Here is a 13,385-nt window from a genome sequence, read left to right as displayed (position 1 = left end):
ATCAGCTGCCAGGGTTTCAGAAATTTACCAGTACCACCCTGTTGGATGAACAAGCAATAGAAAGCCTGTTTATCATGGAGAGCAGCGCAAGCTATTGCTGCAAGGTCAAATTTGTTAGGAAGTGGACAGTATGTAATATTCTTTCAAGAGCAAAAACACCCATTTGGTTTCAATTTCCATGGGTGTTTGTCTTAAAACTTGCTGCCATAAACTTGCTTATTTGTCAACATCAGTTCCCAAGTAAACATTCCTGAGAATGACACCAAACAGCAGAAAGAGCTAAAAGTAAGTTCAGACAAAACACAATAGAATGTTCTAGATTATCATGCTTAAAATAAAACTCTTGAGGTATTCCACTTTGTACAACACAGACTAATTCATTCACCGAGGGAGTGAATTCCGATCATTATATTTGCAATACTAATTGACACAAGGGAGACATTTTTCCACCTGTGCCCTGTAACCAAGCACCGTATGTGTGCGGCATGGAATTCAAAAGCCCTTTGGAAAAAACAATAATAATCACTGAAAACTATTCCAGCAGAACGAAAATCTTTTATTGACCTTAAAGAAATAGATAATGTGATTCACCGTTACAACTGGAATTTTATGGCATTAAACCATTTCCCTCATCCCTCGGCTCCAAGGGCCTTGTCCACATAGTTTAACACACCCAAAATCCAAGAGAGGTTATCTGCAGAAGCTTTAAGTAACATGGTTTCACTGTTCATACAGTATCATCAATAAGCCATTCCTCAGCTCATTCTCTCATCACTCACAAATGAACTTGTGATAAGGAAAATCACATTAGTTACAGTCAAGCAATGGATACTTTTCCTTTATAAAATATTGGCTTCAATTACCTTGAGCTAAAAAATGCTATAACTCTGACATTGGCATTCCTTGCTAAGTGGTATTTAGATAAGTCGAACCACATTTAATATCTTTCCAAGAGATGTGTTTCACATTACAGAGAAACATGGGCACAACATGTGAAATAAAATTATCAACCTGTAAATCATGGCACGGAATTGTAAATACGGGAAAGGTTTTCAAGGTGAGAGAGATATTATATTTTCTATCTCTGCCAAAGAAATGCTTTTCCCAAATAGAGTTTCTAAATTCAAATGTAGATTTTCAGGGTTAAATTCCTTATCCCTCATCGCTTCCTCCAATTCCTTCTTTCCGCTGACCTGCAGTGCTACCTCAGATGTTTCAGCGAGAAGCCAAAAAATGATCTTGCAGTCAAACACAGCTATTCCTCCTGGCAGTATAGACAAAACATCATTGCAGCAAAAAGCAAATTATGCAGTGGATCTAAGGGGCCCTTTGCGACCTAAAAACAATCCCGCCAATACTGTTTCCTTTACTCAAACCCAGAGGACAGAGGAGAGCAAATACACCAGTGATAAAAACACAAACAGGACTCTCCCGGGCCCTTCTTTCATCTTCCTCTCCTGCCACACACCGACCACAAGGGCTGACCGCACCAAATACTGGAGGTGATAGGATATCCCCTCAAACATCTAAACACAACATGAAGATCAAACACACATGGAAACACACACAGCCCTGGCTATACCACCCACCCACTTGTGTCTGCAGTTATCTTAACCATGCTGGTTGGGGACCTTGGACGTAGGGTGCAGGAGCAGGGGTGGGATGGGGGACTGAGGAGGAGATCGGTAAAGACGGGGGGCCTCCGGGCAGAAGTGAGAGTTGAGCCTGTAAATATCTTTATGAAGAAATGAGGGCTAAGCACACGGCCTAATTAAGGACTCGTGGGTTAAGTGTCATAGGAGCGGGGCAATTGTTATGGCTGTGAAAAAGGCTACTGTTTCACTGCAGTAAAACTGGCAAGAACCAAAACCTCATGGACAGTTTTCTGAGCAAAAACATTTCCTAATTAATCTGTTGCTTAATCACACTTTTTTATCAACTGTGTGATCAACAAGATCACAAAATACGCTCGAGTCTGTTCTTATTGCCCTGCACGTGACGAAGCCTTGAAAGGAGTAGGGATAAACAAGAAAAAGAAGAAGAGCGTGAAAATCAAAAGAGACGAGAGAAAGGAAGAGAAGGAAGGGGATAAAGGGAGAGGGAGAGCAAAAGAGCAAGAGACAGATCTCTGTCCATATTCACAGCTCCCCAGCACTAAAGTTATACTTCCATCTGGTTATCTTCCAAGGCAACCTGGGTGGCCCACCCGAAGTACTTGACATCTTGATGCACTTCAGCAGTTTTACATACACACAACCTTTGTAGAAAAATAAATGTGTCATTCGTCACCACATATGCTGATCTGTTGAGGGCTGAGGAGGGGGTGAGGAGAAGGAGCACAACAGTGAACATGGGGTGGGGGGTGGGGGTGGGGGTCTTCTCTGGATTCCTCTCTGCAGATTTTTTTGGTACGACTCCCTGAGCCCATATGTTTGTCAGCTCCTGAGCAGTAATGTGATTTCAGACAAACTGTCTTTTGCCCTGTTTCTAAGCTCTCTGATCTGCACTTTCACTAACATCAACTGCAGTTCAAGTGTTGTACATGATATGCCAGCAGGCCATTAGATGCAGGCGAAGATGGGCTGAGTTGGAATGCATGTGTTTGATATTTGACTTGAGCAGCAGCATACCACGATACCGTGTGGGTGGGTTTCACACAAGTGTGTTTGAGACTGTTCTCTGTTTGCATATCTAAGTAGATCTAATCAGTTTGTGGCGACAGAGATTGGAAGAAGACTTGGCTGGAAGAGAAGACAGTGAAAAAGTGTTTGATCATGTTTGGTATGCACTCTGAAAGCACAGGTACCTGTGATCTTGCATCCCTTCAAAGGACATTTTTCAGAGGACAAAATACTTTCAGCAGGCCGAGGACCTCCTATCGTTTAACAGTATCGTAACCTCATGGAAGAACTGTTGCATCAATTAGGTTGTTACCCCGTTGAGTGAACTCCGCTAACTTATGGCAGAGCTCACAGTTGACAGGGGGCAGAAAAGCGACACTTGTAATATTTAGTTTAGATTTATGTGAACGTAGGCCCTCGCTGAAAACATACTTGTGGAATATTATTGGGGACAGGTTTTAAAGTAACCTTTTATGTCTGTGGAAGGCTAGATGTTGAACAGGCATGTCTTGGCCACAGCCAGAATAGGGATGGATCCTGAATGCAAAATGAATCCCAGGAGTAAAGTGCAGCAAGCACGTCCAAGAAGACCCCAGGAAATTCATTTTGCTTTGGTCCTTAGGCACACCGGTCTTGCTGGTCTCGATTATTATTTATGGTTTTCAGAAATTTGTTTTTTAGACACACTGATAATTTCCGACCACCTCTCAGGATATGTCTCGTATCTGTGTATTTTTACTGCAGTCCGGGCCTGAAAACGGTCGATTTTTGCAAATTTTATGCCGATTAAAATAAACCAACACGATCCAAACAGAACAAAGGCGAGAGAACAGGACCTAGCTGCACCTGGTGCTATAAACACAGCCGACTATATTGCAAAAAGAACCATTATCAACAGATCTGTATGTAAATTGGAAGTGTTTCTTTGAAGGCGATGTTGGTGGCAAAAGTAAGAAACCTTTTCTTTAAGTGCAACAGTAAGCAAGGAGTAAGGCAAGGAGCTAGAAAACATGTAAGACATGCGTAGCAACAAATGGAGGTGAGGTCAGATGAGGTAAGAGCTGAATAAATAAATATTCACAGACCAGACTACTGACGCACCACTTCTGGTGGATGTCAAGGCCAAAAATCTGCCACAAAAAAGCTTCTACGTGTGCAGACTGAGTTTCAAATGAAGTTGACTGGGAAATTTTATTAATCACAATGTGATGTGTGTGTGTGCTTGTGCATCACCAGGTAACCAAACAGGGGCTATAATCCAAGTCAAATTCTTGGTCATTCCTATCTATGTGATTACCTGGTATGTGACCCCTGCAGGTGTAGTAGAACTCGCGGCAGAAGTCCTGGCAAAGCTGTGGCAGGTCTGGCTCCCTGTGTGGCATCCTATCCGTGTCCGAAGAGTGGAACAACACTTGGGCATTGGGGGAGCAGCGAGCACACTTGATCTCCTCCAGGAGACGTCCACATTCTGTGTTATTGGTGGAGAAAATCTGGAGACCACACACGACAAGGATTAAAGTCTAAAAAAAAATGTGGGGTGGACATTTCACTGAAGTCATAACATTAAAAAAAAATGACCTATAAATGAGAAAGTGAAAATTTCAGTCATTTAAAGGTTTGGTTTTATATATTCTTGAAAACTCATGACGCAATTCTAAAGAGTCAATTACACACACTCATGCACGCACACACACACACACACATATATATATATACATATATATATATCTATATACATATATATATGTGTGTGTCTATGTATATATACATAGTTTAGTTGTTTTTTTTAAATGGCTCCTCTATGTCTGTGACTTTTGAAAGGCAATTAAAAAAAACAACTAACTTTTCATTTCATTTATGTATGTGCTATGTGTAGAGTCAGTGGTTTTGCTTGAGTTTTTTGGATTGTTGTGATAATAAGAAGCAGACTCGCAAGATTGCGCATCCCAACCCTCAACAGACTCCCCATTTAAATAATCTAAAACAGCCAATCTCACCACAGATGTCAGACAGAAAATAAGTGATATCTACTCAGCTTAAATTCTTTCAAGATACAGCAGCACGTTCACATTTATCACTTGTATGTTAACAAATGCTATTGCCTCTTATCATACAAGCAGTTACCATACAAGTTTCGCAACAAGCTGTGAAACAGCCACTGCTTAATAAAACTACAGCCCCTCTAATATCAACTTTACGATACAGTTCATTTATATCTTCTCTTATCTGACAATTTGATAGGTTAGTGCAGATAATGGTTGTTTGGATTTGTATTGCCGTTTTATTAATGGTGGTTTTCTTTTGTAAAATCATAGATGTAGTACGATGAAAAGAGAAAGTGACTGGTAGTACACCATCATTTCTACTCAAAGGTGTCAACGGAAGTATAGCCACTGTCCTCATTTTACGACTAAAACATTTTTTAAGTGTATGAAAAGTAAAATATGCCCTAACCTCATTAAAATTTCTGTGAAATAAGGCACCCATTTAACTTTAGCAGTGAAGAAGGAACACCCTTGCATGTGGCAACTCCTCCCGGCCGACACGGCTACTCAGTCCTGCTCAGAAACTGCTGAAGTCAAATTATGGTTCCCATGTCTGACAGATTTCAGGGCATGAAATGAATGAAGCCAAACAACAGCCTCAAAGCCTGACTTGGGATCATTACACAAAAGTATACAAAGAGTTAATCCAAAAGAAATTAGCAGAATTATTTACATAACAATTTAGCTGTAATAAAACACAATGTAATTTGGTTTAGGTCAAGAGTGGTGCTGCTTGGGCAGCCAGGCAGACAGGCAGTGCTTTGCTCTGTGTGAGGTCCATGTGTAAACATCAATTTAGAGATAGACAGGCACATCATTCCCACTCTGGTATCAACAAATTAGCAGTCTGTCCAAGTCAATTAGATCAGAGGACCCAAGGCCAACATAAGGATGGCTTGGAATTCTGACCTACTGCAGACCTAAACCCAGCTGAGATGCTCTTTTTTAGACAGTATTCAAAGCTATGATTGCCCCACAGGTGGCAGGAGGTCTACCAAATTCAAATCCAACGCATCACCCTGAAGAGCATACTACAAAATACAGTCGATCGAGAAAGTGCAGTGGTCGTCGAGGACGACCAGACATGTGCAAGCGCATTCTGATCTTGCTGTGGTTCTATATAGAGCACCATGAGTCCCATTTTCCTCTCAATTCAATCTACCTCTTAACTTTTTCTTTGAAAAAAAAAAGAGGTTCTGGACCGCTATGAGCCTGTGTTTATGGTGCGTTCCTGCCTCTGTGCCCTCTCCACTCATGCCATGTTGTGTTGTGGGCAAGGCTGCCCTCCTGCACTAAATTGCCCATTGATTCTGTTTGCCACGGGCTGGCAAAAGGTCCACAGAGAGCAGCATTTGTGTGCTCTCAGCCATGCCCTGTGTCCATATGTTGCTGGGATGGGCTCCAATGTTGCCAATTCCATCATCCAAACCAGAATAAGTGGGCCTTTGTTTCTAGTCATTTGCTCAATCACAACGAGTACGCTCACCGAAAAGAATGGGAGAAAAGTCAGTGTGGCTCAGCTGTTCACTTTTGGTGAGGACGCGGAGGCAGGTCAAGATCACAGCTCTAATCAAAAACATAGGGCTATGACATAAGGATCAAATTGTTCTGATTTCTACATTACGTTTCCCAAAGTTGGCTTCACACCAAGGGGCCGGTTTAATATACAGCTGTTATGGGATTGATTTTTCTATCTGCAATAACATCTTTTGCCAAACACATACACAATGCCATACTCTGAAACAAATCATTTTCATCCAAATGCCTGAAAAAAAAAAAAAAATCCAAACGTGGCAGTGTGCAAATCCCATATGGTCATAAAAAAAAAGGAGAGGGTAGGAACACGGGAGTAGGCTACACTAAGCTTTAACAAAACACTTGTCGTCAGAGAATAGATCCAAGTTGGTTGGCAGGGGGATAAAGTGAAGGACACACACCCTCTCAAAGGCATTAACACTTGGACAGGGCCGATGACTGGGGTGGGGGTTTTGAAGGGGATGGGGGGGGGGGGGGGATGTTCTTCAGCTTCTCCCATTAGTGAAACCAACAAACACAATGGTGTTGTTGTTATTCTTTTGCCATAACCAGAGAAGGGCTCCGTGTGTGGGCAGTGTAGTTGGGAGGAGGAGAAGTCGAGTTCGTCCAATTCAGTTTCCCCCCACCGCTAATTTGCATGACTTGAGAAAATTAAATGATGCAATATAGCTTTTGGGGGGCGGGTTGGGGGGGATACCACCCAGCCACAGAATGATTTACATGAAAACACAGTCCGGTAACGTTATTAACACATTTTAGCACACAGAAGTGTCCTTTTCGCCCCGCGTAAACTGCGCAGCGGGTTACAGACACCTAGCATCTCACTGGGGTCGAGTCTCAAATCAACGAGCGACTTCGTGGAACTTCGCCCCCCCCAGACTCAGTGTCAACTAAGCAAACTATCCCTCCCCCCCTTCCCCCCCCCCAAAAAATGTGAAAAAATAAATAAAAATAAACTGTTAAGCAGTGTGAACTGGTGTATTATAAGGTTAGTGACCGATGTAAAGGTGCCGCCGCTCCTACCTTTCCGTGTAAAACGGTACAACAGTTCGGCTAGCAAGCTAACCTCTTCCCCGTCACTCCGGCTGTCTCAGAAGTAACGTAAACCGGGACGGATTACCATGGCAACGCCGAAGCGCTTTGGACACGCTGGGAGAGTTGCGCTCCGAGAGTGGGGAGGAAAGACCACGCTTAACACACGGTTAACCTGGGAAATATCCACACCTTTTTGATGTTTTAGCTTTTTTTTTTGGAACCGTGCACATATTCAAGACACGTGGATCCCAAAGGCTAAAAGACATCACGTTCTTGCAGTTACAGTGGCACCACGCGTGATCAAAACACGCAACGTGTTGCGCAATGGCGAGGGAAATGTTTAATAAACGGTGGAGTATCCGGATACATAATAAATCACTTGAGGGGGGGGGGGGGGGTTATAAAGGAATAAAAATGAGAATAATATAACCCAATGAGGGCGTTTCGAATTCAGCCGCGGGGGGCTGTAAAAGCGGACCGGTTGTAAATAAAAAAAAAAAAAAGGAAGAAAGAAACCCTCTTTTTTGGCAGTGGGGTTGCGTGGACCTACCCTGGCGTCCCTGCGGTGGAGGATCTGGTAGACGGATCTCCTGGTGGGACAGCAGGACACACGGGGGTACAGCCTGTGGCAAACTTCCCCGCTGCTGCTGCCGTCAAGCAGCACCTTTCTCTCCCTCTTCTTCAGGCGCTTGGGCAGGCTTCCGTCGTAACACCGTCTCCTCCTGGTGCTCAATTCTCCCCTCTCGCCGAATTTCGCGTCTCCACATTCCCACACGTTGACCGCGATGGCCAGGACGAGCACGAATTGCAAGTGTTTCATAGTTTAGAAAATCATAAAGTTAAAAAGAACTACACAAAAAAAAAAAAAAAAAAAGAAAATCCCACTACTCGCCCCCCCCCAACTTTTACCCAAGCAGTTGGGTAAACCTGCAAAGAAATATGAACATATAGGCCTACATATATAGGCCTATATATATGTCAGTGTGCGTCTGACTGTCTATGTATATATTTTTTTTTCTTTTTTTAGGGGAAGTGGGGGGGATTCTGTTTTCCACCCGGACACAGAAAAAAATTACAAATATGCTGTGTGTGAAAGCAGGTGTCTTAAATTTGTTTCACTGCTCTCGGGGCAGGTGTTTAAAAATAAATAAAGGTTGAATCTAATCATAAGGACTAAAGTCTTTCGGACATGAAGAAAAAAAAAAGAAAAGACAAATTAAGCAAAACAATCACACATTTTATCCTGAAGAAGAAAAAAAAAAATAACCCCCCCAAAATAGCGAGAACTGCAAAAAAATAAAATAAATTAAAAAGATTAAAAAAAATAAAAAAGAAGAGACGTGACGTTCCTTTTAAGATGTAATTCCTTCAGAGGGCAGCGGTTTGTGAATGCACTGAGTCAAGGAGGAGGAAGAAGAAAAACCAAACAAATCACCAAGAAGTATAAGAAATAAAAAGTTCTCTCTCACTAAAGTCCAGAGCGCTCACATGTTTCCTGCGCTGTGCTCTGCTTTTTTAACCAGCGCGCTAGAAGGAGAGCGAACGCGGTGACGTAGGAATCCGCGGGAGCGCGCACACGCCCGGCCGCGTCCACGTCGAGTTTAAATGGTTACCTGCCAAAGCGCAGCAAAGGGAGTTTTAGATGGCGAGAGTCCTCTGGTTGGACCACATCGGCTTATATGTGCAGTTTGCACAAATACACACACACACACACACACACACACACACACACACACACACACACACACACTGATATGCAATAAAAAGGACATCATGCATAAGAGAAGTCTGTGATTTTTTTTTTGTAAAAAACACACTTGCATTTTTTTTGTTGTAAATATAATACATTACAGTGTTATGAAAATCATCCACTTCTAGAGAAAACCCCCGATTTGGGTTTATGCACGCACTAAAATTGATTCGTCCACTTCTTTCAAGTAACTGCCGTTTTTAGGTGAGGGAGGAAATGTTTCTCCAAGACCCAGAAAATATGAAAATAAGGGAGTATCGGGTTACATAACAAACTGTGTCATGGATGTTTGACTTTGTTTCCAAATATTGTCGAAAGGGTTTATTCTGGTAGCCGCAGATTGAAGAATTACATGTGTTGGGTGGTGGAAAATCTGCTGCGTTGTAAATCAATCATTGCGCCCTGATGCCTGACATTTGGTTGCCTTACAGTTGCACCATCGGGCATTTCAATTCGTCTCCGGTCTCCCGATAATGCCAAATGCGGGGCGAACCCTCTTTCGTTCGTGTCTTCTGAAAAGTCACACGATAGCGATCCGTGAGGGAACGTCCAACCGCGGCGGTTACCGCAGAAACGACCCCCTCCGCCACCCCGACCTTCTTGAATACTCAGAGAATCTGAAATCGGTTACATCGGCGGCACCTGTTCTTACTTGGGGGTCTCGGGCGCTCACTGGAGCCCCAGCTCAACTTATCTACAGGAATCTGGAACGGGTGGAATCCAGGAGGGGTTGGTTTGATTGTGGGCAATTATGGGAATGACTGTGTGCGCTAAGAAGCCGTGGCAGACCCTGCCAGATATGACCCCCCACCCTCTACATTCTTTACGTTACCCGGCGAAAGACATTTCAGGACCAAGTATAGCCATGGCGCTACCGCGGGACCACGCGGAGAAGGAAACCGCCACCGAAGCACTGGCTAACGGAGGAAAGGAATATAGCCGTGTTGTCGAACAGTGTGAAAACATGTGGATTGCAGCTGTGTAGCAGTGAAGCGTACATCTGCTGAGAGAGATAGACCATTAGAGAGAATCACAGTTTGACAGACCACAGTTCTCCAGTCCTGCTGAGGCACACAGGCGCAGAGCAGACACACATAATAAGCACACAGACATTTAAAGTCTTCTTTTGCAAGCTTCGGCCTTTCTATCGACGAGTACCGAAATCGCTCTCTGTATTTCACATACATGTTACATTTATTGCACCGAGTTGCGCTCGGTTAATGATATTAATCGTCGGAGTATGAGTTAGGGAACGAGCAGAGCGCGCACCGTTTCCAGAGGACTGGCGAGATGTTGAAACTTTCTTTTCTCCCTCCGTGCCGTATTGGCATTGTTCGTCTCACAAATCTGCAATGTGATCACGAACATACGCGAGACAAGTGACGGCTGATTTCATTTACGCTATTTCACCTTTTCGATTCCCCCCCAGGCAAAACCTCACACCTCACAGTTCATAAGTCTACTTAAAGTAGTCTTTGACTGTTGTTGGAGGTGGCCAACACTTAACTGCGGGTCCAGCAGGATTCATCTGTCAAGCCACAAGAAAAGTATGACTTTTATTTGACTCAGCAATAAACTATGAACAGAACAGAATGTCTTGTCCAAATCGCAGTAAAAAGTCACCGTCTTCTGTACTCTTATGATGTTGCGCTGCGTTTTTTTTTTTTTTCTTTTTTTCTCCTCCTTTAGAAATATGTTTGAGTCTGAAATGCGGTCTTTTATATTTTTTTTCCAAGCGCCGTATAAGCTCTGGCTGTGTCGATCTGCCCGTAAGTTGGTTCGCTCTGCCAATCTACCGACGATATCTCGACAACTATTTGCTGATTACCATCGTGTTTTACATGGAGATTCATTGCCCACAGAGGATGAATTCCAATACCTTTTATGATCCACTAACTTTTCCTCTATTTCCACTATGAGGTTCATTGCAGCTTTGAGTGAAATGTCTAAACAATTGGATTCATGTTATGTTGTTTTCCCTCCTGGCGTCTCCTCCCTCGATCCCCGTCTCTTGTCAGACTTCTCAAACCGGTTTAGGCCGACGGCCGACGGCAGCGCGCGGATCTGCTCCCGTCCGCGTTTTTTCGTTTACGTTACTCCTACTCCTACTCCTACGTTACGTTTCTTCGGAAGAATTATTTCTGCGAATTTACGAAGAGCACGAGGGGAATACGAAATTAGCATCGGGATTCCACATCTGTTGATATTTGGCTCTGTTTGACTCTTTTTTTTTTTTTTTCTTCAGGTATATCCACGCGGAGCAAAAACTCAGCTTTGTTCAATTCGTGAAAAATACTCAAATCAGATTTCAATGAGTCCGACCTGAATCGGTTGTGAAATTATTCGCTGGAACAACTTCATGTTTTGTTCATGTGAGAAAAACTCAGACAGGAGTGTAATTTCTGGGGGATGTGTCATGATGCTAAGCCCCTCATAATGCACGACAGGAATTGTGAAAGCACTCCTGCACACGTGTTCATTTTTTAAAATTTTTCAGAGGTGAAAACGTGAACTATGCAAATGATCATTATAAGTCTCGACGTTGAGCACACATGGAGACAGTCGTCGGTGCGCGCGCAGCACGTTCTATGCAGCAAAACCACTTTGAAAGGCCGCGTTTCGTGAGCGATTGCGAAACGCGAGGACTCCGACCGCTAATGTGGGACAGCACAATTACAGGCTGTTTAACTCGGAGCGGCCAACCGAAAAAAGAGGAACGTTGTCGAGTCCGATAAGAAGTGTGTTTCTCTCGACTTAACATGGCTACATTTGTGGGGGGAAGTCACCCACAAAGAAGCCACTTTATTCCTAATTCATGCGGCGCTCCTGAGTTCGGGAGGCTACAGTTTCAATTTACATCCTCTGCACTTCGATAAATGCATCTTTGCTCAGAAGCTTCTTTGATGAAGGTAATGTAATGTGCGCCTGTTGCTGGTTTAGGACTGTCGGTTACATCAGTGATGTTAACTGATACAGTCAGTTGACATATTTGCCATATTAGCAAGGCTTGTCCCTGTTTGCTCTTTATTTCTCAGGATATCACAGAAATTATCACGGATATGCCAAAGGTGACTACATTGCCTGTTTTTTTTTTTTTTTTTTTTTTTTGAATCGTATTGTCTGCAATAACGCAATGCACTATCGCTTTTGAGACACAAAAATCAGCCCTTTGTATGACGTCGAATTGGCGTTAGAGACAGGTCGCATGTGTTCTGGTGCAGCCAGATATTCAAATGCGGTAGTATATATTTATAGAGATTAATACGGACATGTTGGCACGGTGATATTATCATTGAGCATTCACGGCACCGCTGTGGCTAAGCCTCGCGGACCTGAATGTGTTCGTTTGAGACTATTTTTCTTGTCTTGATACCATAAACCACAAATGTATCATTAAAGATTGGGTCTTATGCAAAGATTATCCCTGACAGCGCTGCAATAAATTCCACTCTATCGTAGAATTGGAAGGGGATTGAGTATCGCCGGGTGGAAGTAGCCAAACTCCAGTTCTGCAGTGTTGAAATCACGTTATTCGTGAGCATTTTTCAACACGCCGTCTTTCACGAAATCATTATTATCAGCTTACCGCGAACAGACGCTCAACCATGAGCGCGCTTTTCTTTCATGGCGCCCATCCCTCACCTTTGCAGCACACAGCAGCATTGTGTTACTCTCACACCTTCATTAATGGCCCGGCTTTGGCAATCGTATGCCCAAAGGCATCCAGAACTCGGAAAGTGTTCACAAAGTCATTAATAGTCCTGACAACAACTTAATGAGCCTCTACCATCTGTTTATGAAAGCTTTGGGGAAAAGTGAGAGAGAAACAAGAAAATCAGATCCAGTAGCGGTTTCCAGCTGTGTTAGTGTGCCTGATTTCCACTTAAACAGATCTAAACACATGAGGACATTTTAAGTGTAGTGACTTGCACAGCTTCATCCAATGAGTCAGTGACAGAACCTGGGCTTGCTGCCTGTTATCAACAGACTCTAAATCATTGGCGTCAACGATCGGACCACACTACCTCACCTATAGCTTGTTTCCCCATCCTTCCTCGATACCACCCCGGAGTGTCCTTAGGCCTTGTTTGGCTATAATATACACATGGCATGAGTAACTGAAACCACCCAGGGCTCCCTGGTGTGGTGGCACGAGACACATACCAGGCTGTGCACGCTGCAAAGACAGAGTGTTCCAGACCTATTTACTCAATACTCAATGCCTGATGCAAATAAATACACACAAACATGATTACATCGCCCCCGGGGAGATAAATACGGCAGCGGAGGGGAAACGTAAGAGACCGATCGGCCGTCCGCGTTCGACTCGTCCCGTCCAGATGTTTTCCGACTCGCGGCGCGTAGATGTGGTCGCCGGGCATTTTTTAAGAGTCTCAA

At 43.5% G+C, this 13,385-nt stretch overlaps 1 protein-coding gene across 2 annotated transcripts in view; it reads right to left on the bottom strand.

Moving 5' to 3' along the window:
- Window positions 1-8,503, bottom strand: part of hhip (hedgehog interacting protein) — a 31,728-nt gene extending 23,225 nt beyond the window's left edge. The window contains exons 1-2 of one of the 2 annotated variants that reach the window (XM_086157358.1): window positions 7,788-8,503; window positions 3,919-4,111 (exon numbers count right to left, since the gene is read on the bottom strand). In XM_086157358.1, coding sequence (XP_086013484.1) covers window positions 3,919-4,111; window positions 7,788-8,057 — 463 coding nt within the window. In that variant the 5' untranslated portion in view covers window positions 8,058-8,503. Of the gene's footprint in view, window positions 1-3,918; window positions 4,112-7,225; window positions 7,289-7,787 lie in introns of those variants that run through there. The other variant, XM_086157359.1, reaches the window with a different exon arrangement.
- Between the last annotated feature and the right edge of the window lie 4,882 nt (window positions 8,504-13,385).

Source organism: Fistularia commersonii, chromosome 12, assembly GCF_037954325.1.
Source record: "Fistularia commersonii isolate RoL2024-O1a breed Wild chromosome 12, RoL_Fcom_v1.0, whole genome shotgun sequence".
NCBI lineage: Eukaryota > Metazoa > Chordata > Actinopteri > Syngnathiformes > Fistulariidae > Fistularia > Fistularia commersonii.
Note: the sequence above shows the minus strand (reverse complement) of the source record. Positions and strands in the feature narration are given on the sequence as shown.